General features: G+C 43.0%; 1 protein-coding gene across 2 annotated transcripts in view; it reads left to right on the top strand.

Annotated features, from left to right (window-relative positions):
* EIF2AK2 (eukaryotic translation initiation factor 2 alpha kinase 2) overlaps positions 1-6,950 on the top strand; it is a 120,898-nt gene extending 113,948 nt beyond the window's left edge. For both annotated transcript variants that reach the window (XM_056567429.1, XM_056567428.1), the window contains 3 exons: positions 3,293-3,388; positions 4,552-4,614; positions 6,715-6,950. In XM_056567429.1, coding sequence (XP_056423404.1) covers positions 3,293-3,388; positions 4,552-4,614; positions 6,715-6,825 — 270 coding nt within the window. In that variant the 3' untranslated portion in view covers positions 6,826-6,950. The remainder of the gene's footprint in view (positions 1-3,292; positions 3,389-4,551; positions 4,615-6,714) is intronic.
* The last annotated feature ends 7,375 nt before the right edge of the window (positions 6,951-14,325 follow it).

The raw sequence follows: 14,325 nt of genomic DNA, 5'->3' as shown, positions 1-14,325 counted from the left end.
TTAGGATAAGGTGCTTTATTCTTCAAACGTGCAACGCGTTTCAAAACCATCTGTTTTTTTCATCAGGCATGATGCCTGATGAAAATCCGGATGGTTTTGAAACGCTTTCATTTCCAAAGCCCTTTCTGTCTGGGCTTCCCAGCTCCGCCAGGGCATTTTGTCTGGGGTCCCTCCGGAAGATTTGGCAGACTACTTGTGCTCTGCTTCACTGCAGTATGCCCATTGTACGGCTTTTGCCACAGATAACCTGGTGGCGATTCGTCACTCCATGTGGTGCAAGGCCTGGGCTTCCTTTCTCTGGGACCCGCCTCTTCAGGAAACACCTGGATGAGATTATCTCTGAGGCTACTGCTCCTTATTGCCGCAGAACAAGTCTCGCCGTACCGATTCCCCCAGGAAGTCAACCTCCTTCCGGCCCTTCCAGTCTTTTGGCTCGGGTTGGGCAGCAAGACCGGTGCCGTCACAGGCTCGCCCCTCCTGGAAGTCAGATAACCGTTCTGGCCATTTTGCGGCCAAGTCGGGCACCCGTAAGCCTCCCTTCGCCTGATGGGATGCCCCCCACCCGGACATTCTTTTCGGGAGGGATGTCGTTTGTCCCTGTTCCGGGATGTTTGGATTGCCCACGTGCAGGACTCTTGGGTCCGAGATGTTGTTTCCGACGGCTATCGGATCGAGTGTGCTTCCCTTCCAAGGGACTGCTTTTTTTTGTTCTCGCACTTCTTGCTCTCCTACCTTGGCGGCGGCTTTTCGGGTCACGCTTCAGTGATCGTCTCAGTTCCACCCAAGTAGCCATTTTCAGTTTGTGGACCTTCCTTTTGGCCTTACCATTGCCCCAAGGGTCTTCACCAAGACCCTTGGGGCGGTGATTGCCTTGCTGCGAGCCCGGGGTGTGTCCTTAATCCCCTACCTGGACGATCTCCTGGTCAAGGCTCCAACCAGGGACCAGAATCTGGAGTTTTCAGGGATCGAACGGTCCAGGGCCGTTGATCCTCCAAGGAAGCTCTTCTCTCGATCAACATCCTGGAACTTCGGACAATTTACCTTTTGCCTTCTTCATTGGGGGAGCGCCTTCTCTAGGACCGTCCTGATCGTGTCCAGTTGGACAACTCCACGGCTGTGGCATATGTCAATCGCTAGGGCCGCATTCGCAGCCCTGCAGCGATGGCCAAGGTCTCCAGGATCCTGCTCTGGTCGGAACTCTGAGTTCCCTCCATCTCGGCGATTCCCATCCCGGGGGTGGAAAATTGGGAGGCGGACTTCCTCAGTCACTTCTCTGCTGACCCCGTCAAGCGGTCTCTTCATCCAGAGTTGTTTGCAGAGATCTGCAACCTCTGGGGCACCCCGGACGTGGACCTCTTCGCGTCTCGCCACAACCAGAAAGTTAATCGCGAAGTCCTGAGATCCTCTGGCCCTAGTCGTTGACGCATTAGTGATCCCCTGGTCGCACTTCGTCCTACCCTATCTCTTCCCTCCTCTTCCTCTCCTTCCCAAGGTCCTGAGGAAACTCAAAGCGGAGGGCGTCCCCGCCATTCTCGTGGCTCCGGACTGGCCCAGGCGTGCATGGTACACCGACATGGTTTGCCTAGTGGCTGACATACCACTGAGCCTCCCATTTTGTCCCGACCTGCTCTATCAGGGTCCCCTTTGCAACCACAATTTACTGTCGCTGCATTTGACGGCGTGGTGGTTGAAACTGCAGTTCTTAGGGCCAGGGGGTTCTCTCACCAGGTGATTCACACAATGATCAGGGCACGCAAGCCTTCCTCTGCGAAGATTTATCACCGTACTTGGCGGTCCTACTTTCGATGGTGTGAGTCTCAATCCTTCTCCCCAGTTGTTTTCTCCCTTCCTTGCCTTATTTCCTTTTTACAATCTGGGCTGGGACAATGCTTGGCTCTCAGTTCCTTTAAGGGTCAGGTGTCTGCTCTCTCCATTGTCTTTCAGCGCCCCCTGGCATCCGATCCTCACATCTGCACTTTTCTGCAGGATCTTGCTCATGCGGCTCCACCGTAACAGATCCCCTACTCCTCCGTGGGATCTAAATCTGGTTCTCAGTGTTTTGCAGGGTACTCCCTTCGAACCTCTCCGGGACGTTTCTCTTAGGATCCTTTCCTGGAAGGTGGCCTTCCTCATTGTGGTCACGTCCATTAGGAGAGTTTTGGTGCTGGCGGCTCTCTCCTGCTGTTCCCCCTACCTGGTCTTGCACCAGGACAAAGTTGTTTTCCGTCCGGTCCCATCTTTTTTGCCTAAGGTGGTCTCCGCCTTTCACCTAAATGAGGATATCACCCTCCCATCCTTTTGCCCAGTTCCATCCTATCCCAGGGAACAGGTGCTTCATGGTCTTGACGTGGTACGGGCCATTTGGATTTACCTTTCGGTCACTTCATCCTTTCACCAGTGTGACTAATTTCTTTGTGCTTACGGAGGGTCGTCATAAGGGATTTCCTGCTTCGAAGGCGACCATTTCGCAGTGGATCCTTTCTGCTATGTCGGAAGCTTACCGCTGCAAAGGGAAGAATCCGCCTTTACGGGTCTCAGCTCATTATACTCGTTCCGTCGGGGCCTCCTGGGCTCTCCGCAACAGGGCTTCGGCCTTGCAAGTCTGTAAGGTGGCTACCTGGTCGTCCTTGCAGACTTTCACAAAATATTATCAGGTGCACACTTTTGCATCCGCTGACACTGGTTTGGGTTGCAAGGTGTTGCAGGCGGCTGTGGCCCAGCCTTCCACCTGAGTTGCTTGGGTTCTCTCCCACCCACCCATTTGTTCTGGTGTCCTTGGTTCGGTTGCCTGTCTGAGGGTTGGTTCGGTAATTTTTTTGTCTGTGGTTTTTTCTTTCCCTGTCGGTCTTCTCCTACAGCTTTGGGACTAAACTGATAGCTCAGAGTCTGTAGGCAGGGCATATCCTGCTGGGAGGGGCCGACTCTTTTTGTTGCCTAGTGTCAGCAGCAGCATATACCCCACGGTCTCTGTCCCCCAATGGATCGTCTGAGAGAGATTTTTCAGTAAGCATAAAAATCTACTTTTTGTGTATATCCTATTTTAGTGTTACATTTATGTAACTATTCAATTCCCAAAACAAAGACTAGTATATTTGGGCACATTTATTGTATTTTCTTACATTCCTATATATACTCAATAGCGCCACCATATTCTACAGTGTTGTACAGAAGGTTTTACTGTGCAGTAAATAACACTGAACAATAGGTTATTGAACAGCAGACAAAACATTATTGATATATGTTAATACGTAGTACCTTATTGACAACTAAAAATATGTTCTTTTCTTTGCAGGAGAATGCAACCTATGAAAATGAAGTTGATATCTTCCCATTGGGACTGATATTGATTGAACTCTTCTGGAAGTTTGACTTTAAATACAAATATCTAGTAGGTTCTGAGTATATAACAGGTTTACATTGTTTCCATCCATTCTTTTTCTGGTTTTTGTTTACATCCAGTTCTGAAAGTAAAGAAAGGGATTAGGATTTATAGATGATCAATGGCACGTCCTTAGGTTACTAAAAAATTAGGATACGTATGCACGGTACACAATACTTTCAAGAGTTTCAGATAGGGAAATTAGGTTTTGAGGTCTTATTGGGAACTGCTACCTACATGAATGGTGAAACCCTGTTGTACTGTGACATTGGATATATTTGAAGCAAAAAGGATGTCGAATCAGCTCACTCAGTTGGCTCAAAAGATATGAAAGTCGTTCTAACAATTATTAACTTGTCCCATAAAGCCCACCCCTTTCCATGTAAATGTCATTGGGTAAAGTCACACAAGGGACACAGTGGAGGGGTGCTCACAAATTGCTTACATAGGACAAATATATTCAGTATGAAAAGACACAAGAGCTCCAGCTCGGTTTCAGATCCACATGATAGATTTTATTCACATGCTTCTACATGAATGACAAGTACGTGGCAGTAAGTGACGCGTTTCCGCCAGGTGCTGGCCTTAGTCATGAATAAGGCCAGCACCTGGCCGAAACGCGTCACTTCCTGCCACGTACTTGTCATTCATGTAGAAGCATGTGAATAAAATCTATCATGTGGATCATAAACAGAGCTGGAGCTCTCGTGTCTTTTCATACTGAATATATTTATCCTATGTAAGCAATTTGTGAGCACCCCCTCCACTGTGTCCCTTGTGTGACTTTACCCAATGACATTTACATGGAAAGGGGTGGGCTTTATGGGACAAGTTCATAATTGTTAGAACGACTTTCATATCTTTTGAGCCACTGTAGAGATCAAGACACATTTATTGCCAGGAAGGGCACCACAGTGACTTGTGGCCACATTACCTATGATTGTACTGACGTTGGTACATAACTTGAGACCTATGACACATCAGTTGACAGAAATAGAAACATGTTGGATATCTGCATGACATAATTACTATCATTAATTGCGATTTCAGCAGTGCAACATTGCAATATAATGTCACATGTTGCCATTGATGCAGAGCCTAAATATTAATGATGTTCCTTGCTCATAGCAAGTTGTGGATTATGTGATACTAAAAAAAAATTTTGTGTTTAGGAATGGGAGAAACTAAGAAATGCTGAATTGCCCCAAGAATTTGTACAACAATTTCCTACTGAGGTATAGCAAGATATTTTGTTTGTTTTATTACGTTCATCTTTTTAATCAAAACTGTGAGGGGAGAAAGTATAGATCAGAGGTATCCAAACTTATTTGTCCTACCAAACCATTTTAGAAAAAAAAAATATTTAAAGTAATTAACTGTATGAAAATGCTCACGTGTAAATTGCTGTTTTATTGAATCAACCATCTTGACCCGGAAAGATTAAAAGTATCAAAAAAATAAACAAAAATGTAAAAAAAATAAATAAATGTATTTCACACACTAATACTAACTGCTTGTCGCACAGTTCAGAAACATTCTAAATTAGATTTCATACATGTTGTCTGCCCATAGTATCATATTATTAAGTCTTTACATGCACATATTACTGCACATGCATGCCATATTAGAAACCTAAAAAGCAGTGTATTTACATTAGAAGATCCATAACATATTTTTTTTTTTTTTTTAGCTGATGGTGATATGTTAGGGCTTATTATTTACAAAAAAAAACCTGTTAAATTATGTTGGTACCATTTTGGAATAAATACGTATAACTTTTTGATTGTTTTCGTTTCTGTTTTTTGGGAGGCGCATTAACAAAATACCACAATCATGGCCTTTCACTATCATAGTGTTAGGCTCTAACTTTCATGGCAAATAAAAAATAAAAAAATCACATATTTGGTATCGCCAGGTCCGTAACAATCCAAATAATAAAATAATTTTATTATCTATAAGAAGGGATATAAAGGAAAAATATTAATTTTTTTATTTAATTTCTTTCTTTCTTTTCTTTATTAATTTTTTTTATTATACATTATTATATGAACATTTTATTTGTTAATTTTTTTTTCACTATTCCCACATGGGGACTGACAGCAATCTCCAGATCGCTGGTATAATACGCACATAATGCAGAGTATTCTGCCTGTTAGCATAATGATGACAGACAATGTTCTGGCCATGCTGCATACCATGGTTGTACACACAGACACCCATGGCAAGTCTGGGGTCCTTCACAAGACCCCTGGCTGCCATGGAAACCATAGCCAGGGATTGCAGGAGTCAGGGTTGATGCCAGAGTTAAGCGGCGCTCTTCACATGCAGCAGTCATGGTTTACCAGTGGAATGTGAAGGGTTAAACTACAGGAGCGGATGTTTTTTTGCTCTTGGTATTCACAGGAGGAGTCCAGCTATCATACTGATGGCCAAGTTCCCGTGATCTCTGTACGCAAGAGCTGCACTGCCTTATTCTAGTCCCACAGTGAAAATATGGCACCTTAATGACCATCCTAAAAAGGTATATTGGCAGTCATTAAGAGGCTAAATCTGTGTTACACAACAGATAAAACATTTATTAACAGTTTTTCAATATTAGTTGCGTTCTATTATTCTATTATGCCCACTTTAGGAATCACTGTTATAGATACTATAGAATGTAGCCAAGTGGGTCAGAATGTTAAGCTGGGAATAGTAAGGAAATTGGTCCAGGTACCGAAATGGTTAATCTTGCTCTAAAATGTCATCAATCAGATGTGCTATATTTTACTGCCTTATTCATTTAAAAGGTCCTTTTAGTGTACAGTGGTGTAGAGAGGTCTTAAATAAGAGTGGTGCTGTTTTCAAAGGAAAATAAATCAGATGTTTATAGTTTCCTACAACCCCCTGAAAATTGTTATAATATCTTATTTATGTGAACTTAGACACAATCCTTAGGGTATGATACAGAGAATCTTTTATTTCTGTCAAGCGCAGTGTTGGTATGGAGACTTTATAGGGATTCTGAGCTCCTCCTCCCTAAATGGTAACATATTTACGCATTCATCACTCTATAGTTAGGATACACATAGTCAATTTGAATCCACTCAGGGTCTGGTTAATGATACTGCCTCTGACAGAAATCAAAAATCAGAAAATCTGAATCCCTCAGTAGTGCAGACTCTGTCTTTGAACCTGTAACAATCAAATCTCGCTATATCTAAAATACACACAAATATTTTGTGTGTATTGAGTGTCAGTGTATGATTAGAATACCTTTCCTTCATGTAAATATCATGACTCCTGGTCAGACTATAGTTTTATGTTTTTTTTTTTTTTTTTCTTCTTAATTTAAGGAATCGATGATCAGGTCGATGTTGTCAAAGGAGCCTACGAAAAGACCAAAAGCCTCCTACTTGAAGCAGTATTTTGAAGAAAAGTCTATTTACTATTCAAAAACTCGATGATAGGTTGATCTTCACAGGAAAAGAAATATCCACAATCTTCATTCAGAACAATGGACAGCATGTCATCCTTTACTGACATCTCAGATGAGTCCTTTCTACACCCAGGATGTTGTTAAAGGGGTATTCCGGGCAAAAACATCTTATCCCCTATCCAAAGAATAGGGGATAAGATGTCTGATTGCGGAAAACCCGCTGCTGGGACCCCCCCGCCATCTCCCTGCAGCACCCGCATTCTATGCGGGGCTGCGTCTCCAGTTTCGGAAACCGTCACGCCCCCTCCCATAGACATGAATGGAGGGGGCATGGCGTGACGTCACGTCCCCTATCCCGGAAACCCGGAGGTTTCTGAAACTGGAGACACAGCCCCGCATAGAATGCGGGTGCTGCAGGGAGATCTGCTAGGACCCCCCGCGATCAGACATCTTATCCCCTATCCTTTGGATAGGAGATAAGATGTTTTTGCCCGGAATACCCCTTTAATCCATAAAAAAATTTATGTAATTACTTCATACACATTACAGTTCATAGGAATGGATTTTTCATGCTTTTGCATTTAAACAAGCTTTTCTGAAATTTACATTGATAGCTTAACCCAAAGTTGGCCTGCCCTAAGGATATCTGTATGGGTCAGACCCCATAATTCTCAGTAGACTATGGGAACCAAGGCTCTTGCTGGAGAACAGCAGTCTCTTCACTGCTGTTGTAGATACATCATGCCAGTATTGCAGCTCATTCAGAATTCAGCTTCATTCATTTTAATGGATTTAAAAGGGTATTCCTGGCAAAAACACCTACTCCCCTATCCAAGGGGATAGGAGATAAGATGTTTTTGCCCGGAATACCCCTTTAGGCTGAAGTGCTTCTGTGTTTAATACCGTTGTAAATGGTCCATGATGCTCCAGGACGCATGCACTTTGTTTGTAGGACAAGTTATCAATGTAAATTCCAGAAATACTCTATTCACACTTTGTTGGTGGTCTACCTATGTATACCCTAAAAAAGGTATTGGTGTATAAATCAAGCTTATTACTATACTATGTACTTTTGCTTACACTGGACAATAATCCTGGCCTAGAGGCTCAGATGAAATGTGAACAGACGTAAGCACTTAATTCAGAAAGAAAAATATTTGTATTACCAGTTACATATACACAAAGCAATTACAGGTGCAGAAAGAACTTGACATTTAACATGTAATTTGCAAAAAAGATGTGCAAATTTGTGGTATGTAAAATAATTTGTACAGTAGCCTTGCCAAATTTATGAAACTGCACATTTGCAGAGTTTTGTACTTTATAAGCTGTATCATGTAACAATGTATTTTACCATTTAGCCTTACATGGACACTCACTTAAAAAAAAAATAATAACCTATGACCTGTTGTAGAGACATATCAAAAATTTTGTTCAGTTGAGGTCTGGGTGTTCGGACACCGACCATTCGCTAAAACGAGTCGGGAGAAGTTCAAGCTAAGTGCTTTCTCTCTCAGAGTAAGACTGAAGCCTCATTGAAACAGTCTTGTTTGCTTGCACAGAGATTGGGGAGAGCTGCGCACTTCTATTCCTGTTTGTTCTAGCGATTGTTCATGGTCTGAATACTTGGACCCTGACCAATGAATGTTAAATGTTTGACAGGCATTGTTTGGGTCCAGAATTATAAGGTTTTTACCAGCTAGCAGCTCCCCTATATATGTGCGAGCATAATGAAATATCATGAATGTGACCGACAATTACAGATCACAATGCTGTCCATAGTGATGCCCTGCAGTAAGCCATGGCTGGCTATTGCTTTCACATATGTCATCCCCATGGACAATATGTGGTTACGCTGGCTAGTATGCAGATGAACCTCAGCAGCTAAAAGGGCTATTAGGCTATTGCACATACACCCGTGTCCAGTTAGTATCCACTTTTTTATTTTTTTGTGGAACAAAAGGATGCTTAATGTCATTTTAGATTGACTTGGAAAAGTGCCATCATTAATAGTGCAGTTATATGAAGCTCTGGGTAGCTGAGAAAGCTGATCTTGAATCATTATTGCTTGGCAGACACAAGTCACGGCATCCCCAGTGTAACCTTATAAATACCTTTACTTATCATGTATTGATTTTAATTATTTGGCCTTTCATTTACTCTATATAGATATATATATATATAGATATATATATATATATATATATAGATATATATAGATATATATAGATATATAGATATATAGATATATTGAAAGTCAATATTCCTCTTTTCTCCTGAATCAAATGTACCGGTATTTGTTGTCCCCAGACATTCATTTGATTTAGCAGCTGAGGGTCTATGCACCCTACAGTGCATTTGCACCTCTGATGTAGACATATATCACTTATAGGCTTCCGGAAAAGTATACTGCACAGAGTGACTTTACTATGATAAAGGTTGTAACACAGGATCAGTATAAAATAAGTAATGACTTATATTTGGACAGGTTCTCTGCCTATTGAAAACTTATTCCAACTCCTCATCTATGGCATTTCCACAAGATGTGGGCCCACCTCTGGGACTGGCATCTGTCTTAAGATCAAGGGCCTGGCCCTCCTGGCTTGGATATGGCCACATGAAGTGGTAGGAGGTCAGGTGTTTTACATTGTTGGCTTAAAGGGAACCTGTCACTAAGTTTTACCCTATATAATTAGTGGAAACACATAATAGAGGTTTATATCATGTGTCCTACCATGCCTGCATGTCTGTTGGCATGTCGGTAAATGTGGAGAAAACAGCTTTTATAAATGTCACTTGTAGGATGTAAATGAGGCTCAAGTAGTCAACAAGCATGCGATTGGCTGAAGTAGTAATGGCACCCTGGGCTGTAATGATGCCTATTTATAATCTAATCATGCCTATCCAGACATGATTGACAGCCTAGCTGTAGGCAATGTCATCAGGCCCTGACTGAGCTGCTCAATCATACCTAGATTGGTATTATTAAATCCTGAATAGGTGTAATTACAGCTCAGGGAGCCATGACTACTTTAGCAGCCGCATGCCCTACTGACTACTTAAGCTCCATTTACATACTGCGTGTGACATTTATAAAAGTTGTTTTCTGCACATTTTTAGATGTACCAGCAGACATCCAGGCATGGTAGGCAAGTGATATTAACCTCTTTTATGTGTCACTACTTGTTGTGTAAGGTAAAACTTAGTGACAGGTTCCCTTTAATTTCCATAAACTTTATTGGGAGTTGCACAGTGTAGCACAGCAAGCTGTGCTGTTCCTATAACTCCTTACAGAAACTGCGTAGCTAGTTGTGCCATATTGTTTATGCAAAACAGCCACAAATAGCCACAAATAGGCCAGAGGGTGCCAAGGGACACTCTATCTCAGAGGTGAGACCCACATTTATCAGGCGTGTGACCTATCCTGTGGATATGCCATAAATGTCCCAGATGGGAATTCTCCTTTTAGGATATAAATTTTTATTATGGAAATCATTGGCTGTCAAAAATTCATAAGTCATCATGTTGCTATTATACAATCATTTTATAAGAGCTAAACTACATTATACCGTCTGTATAAAAACTGTACATGAGGGTTAGTGTGACCTAATCAATTTAACCAATCATATGAGTTTATCTTCAAAATGTTAGTTTATATCTCATTAGTTGCTTTGGCAACACTGTTATACATGAAGACTAATATTAAAGGGGTTGTCTCACAAAGGTAATTTATCACCTATCGACAAAAGTCTGAGTTCTGAAGGCCCCGTCTCTGTGCTCCCCGTGATCACTAATACTTAGTAGGGCTGGGCGGTATACCGAAACTTTTGTGCTGCACGACATGAATTTTTCCCATACCGCAATACCGGTTGGGCCCCTCCCCCTTGGGAATGAATGAATTATCAGCCCAGTGCTGCTGCGCTGTCCCCACATTGGGGAACTAATCATATGTGACCCGCCAGCGCTGTTCTGCTCCCCCCCACCAAATCATGTTACCTGCGAGCGCTGTTCTGCTCCCCCCAAATCATGTTACCCGCAAGCACTGTTCCACTCCTCCCCCCCAATTAATTATCAGCCCAGCGGGGTACTACTCACATATGTCACCCGCAAGCACTGCCCTCCTCCTCTTTGTTGCGGGCCGCCGGCGCTGGAACTCTATACTGTACGCCAGTGGTCTCCAACCTGCGGACCTCCAGTTGAGGCAAAACTACAAATCCAAGCATGCCTGGACAGCCAACGGCTGTCCGGGCATGCTGGGAGTTGTAGTTTTGCAACAGCTGGAGGTCCGCAGGTTTGAGACCACTGCTGTACGCTGTATCCCTATGCCCGGGCTGCAAAAGATAAACAAAATAAACTTTAACTTACCTACATCGGCCTCACGCTGTTCCTGGGGACTGGAACGACGGAGAGCCGTCAGCCTATCACCGGCCACAGCGATGTCCCGCCCCGGCCAGTGATAGGTTAAACGCACTGTCATGTAAGAAGCCGGCTTCAGCCTATCACCGGCCGGGGCGGAACATCACTGCGGCCGGTGATAGGCTGACGGCTCTCCGACGTTCCAGTCCCCAGGAACAGAGTGAGGCCGACGTAGGTAAGTTAAAGTTTATTTTGTTTATCTTTTGCAGCCCGGGCATAGGGATACAGCGTACGGCAGTGGTCTCAAACCTGCGGACCTCCAGCTGTTGCAAAACTACAACTCCCAGCATGCCCGGACAGCCGTCGGCTGTCCGGGCATGCTGGGAGTTGTAGTTTTGCAACAGCTGGAGGTCCGCAGGTTGGAGACCACTGGCGTACAGTATAGAGTTCCAGCACCGGCGGCCCCCAACAAAGAGGAGGAGGGCAGTGCTTGCGGGTGACATGTAAGTAGTACCCCGCTGGGCTGATAATTAATAGGGGGGGGAGCAGAACAGCGCTCGCGGGTCACATGATTTTGGGGGGGGAAAGAAATACCGTTATATACCGTGGAACCGCCATAAGTTACAAAAATACCGTGATACACATATTTGGTCATACCGCCCAGCCCTAGTACTTAGCTGTTTACTTCAACCCTGTAGACATGTGGCATGTGTGACCATTATTCCATTCAGATTCCACTACACGACTGGCTCAGGACTCCCATTCTAGTGATTGGTCAGAGTATCAGCAATTATACATATCTTATTCTGTGGTAATTGTCCTTGTGGAAAGACCCCTTTACAGTATATAAAGTTTTTCCATTCCCATATTGTCTCTGATGGAGAGCCACTATATAGCATGGCATGACAAGGAGGGGTTGAGAAAGAGCACTGACGCAGTAAAGAAGCTTTAAAGGATAGTTCCTTTGTCACAGCTGTTGAACACTATAGGTTTGTGTGATGTATGCTCCTTTATTCTTGTTTTCTCTGTTTTCAAATTGTACTGGAAATATTGAGCTAATTGTTTTAAGCCTGAGTTGTTGCCTACCAGGAACATACCTGTGTGAGGAGCAGTCACTGCATGCAGTGGGACTTACCATTTTAGTGACTGCGTCACTAGACCAATTTTAGATGGTTGAGATAATGACTCCAATTGTGTTTACAGACAGTAAGAGAAAGTACTGCTTTTATGATGCATACTGCACCTTCTAATATGCAAGGCGGTGTAAGGGCTCCCGCAAACAATGTACTAGGGTTCAGTGTATGGCCTATGTATCGTAAAGCCAAGAAATGAGAAAAGCCTTTACCAAAGAAGACCTTTCCTGATCTCTTCTGATGGGATCTGATAGGATTTTGGCTTTAAGTATATAGTACCTTCACTAAACCAGATATGTATATACCTAACAATGAATACTGCCTTTGACGGTTGTATGTTTATTTCATTGGCTGTTACTTGGGGCTGTTGTTTTGTTCAAAGTTTTGAAGTAAATCTCTACACAACCATGTTGATGTAGTGCAGTAATATGGTGGTGGGACAGCTTCAATTTTAAGATGGTGTAATGCTAACTTCTATTACCTTTAAGAGCCATGTCTCAGACCATAGTTCAGATGTCCTTAGGAAAAGTGGTAGTCATGTTCCTCCTATTTCATGCTGGACTGCTGTATACCTCCATATACATAGGTTAAAGGACCTGGAGAGTTGGGCTGCTTTTGTGGTATTTCTGATGGGACACATCCTGAGGTCATCACTGGGAGTTATATTCAGGCACTTACTCAGGAATGCCTAAAGAGGATCTGTCAGCTTAATGTGCTTCCTTATGTAAGAGCAAAATATTTAAATTACAGGTCCATACTCTTAGTAGCCAAAACATGTTTTGTTTCTTTTTACTAATAGGAGCACTGAATAAATACAGTGGACAGTTATAAATCTGGTGTATTCACAAAAGATAAGTGTGTGCCCCCCCCTGGCCTTCTCTACAGTGACTGACAAATTGCTGTGTATACATGCTTACATAGAGGCCTGTCAATCACAACCAAGGGGCAGGGAAGCACTCCTCTCATGAATGCAGTTAAAGGGGTACTCCACTGGAAAACATTTTTCTTTTAAATCAACTGGTGCCAGAAAAGTAAAAAGATTTGTAAATTCCAATCCTTCCAGTACTTATCAGCTGCTGTATAATACACAGGAAGCTCTTTTCTTTCTGGATCTTTTCTGTCTGTTTTGCAACACACAGTACTTTACAAACACTGCAGCTCCAGCTCTTGCAAAACTACAACTCCTAGCATGCTTGAACAGCCAAAGCTTTCTCTGACTCCTGAATTATAAAGAAGCTGACCACAGTTCTATCTGCTGACACCTCTGTCCATGTTGGGAACTGTCCAGAGCAGGAGCAAATCCCCATAGCAAACCTCTTTTGCTCTGGACAGTTCCTGACGTGAACAGAGGTGTCAGCAGAGAGCACTTGTGGTCAGGCAGAAAGGAAATTCAAAAAGAAAAGAACTTCCTGTGTACTATACAGCAGCTGGAAGGATTGTTTTTTTAAATAGAAGTAATTTGCAACTCTGTTTAACTTTCTGGCACCAGTTGATTTAAAAGAAAATGTTTTCCAGTGAAGTACCCCTTTAACTATACATTTGCTGTGTTCTTTAGCTCCTCTAGCCATATTGCAGGTACAACATTTTGTGCTTTTTGTAGCTACTAGTAGTATGGACCTGTAGCTCTTATATGCAGTCCATACATAGGAAAGCATATTAGGGTGCATTCATGTTGCCCCAGATTTATCAAACTGTGTGAGAGAAAAAATAGGGTAATTTTCCCCTAGCAGCCAATCACAGCTCAGCTAACAAGCTCTGGTAAAGTGAAAGCTGAGCTGTGATTGGTGGCTGTGGGAAAATCACTAAATTTTTTCTCTCATGATTTTGTTATAAGGTTGTAGTAAACTTTTTTTCAGTTTGAAAACCATATGCAACCATATAGAAAACTTGTTCCGTGCACTAAACCATAGTCTACCACGGTATTTTGCGCACTGTTCTGTACTGCTTTTTACAGTTTACTCCACAGCCGCCGGGGCTTCCTGCAGTGTTGCGGAACTACTACTACTCCCATCATGAAACAGACTCTTCTCCATGATAGT

This window comes from Hyla sarda, chromosome 3, assembly GCF_029499605.1.
Source record: "Hyla sarda isolate aHylSar1 chromosome 3, aHylSar1.hap1, whole genome shotgun sequence".
Taxonomy (NCBI): Eukaryota; Metazoa; Chordata; class Amphibia; order Anura; family Hylidae; genus Hyla; species Hyla sarda.
This window is presented reverse-complemented; position numbering and strand designations above follow the sequence as displayed.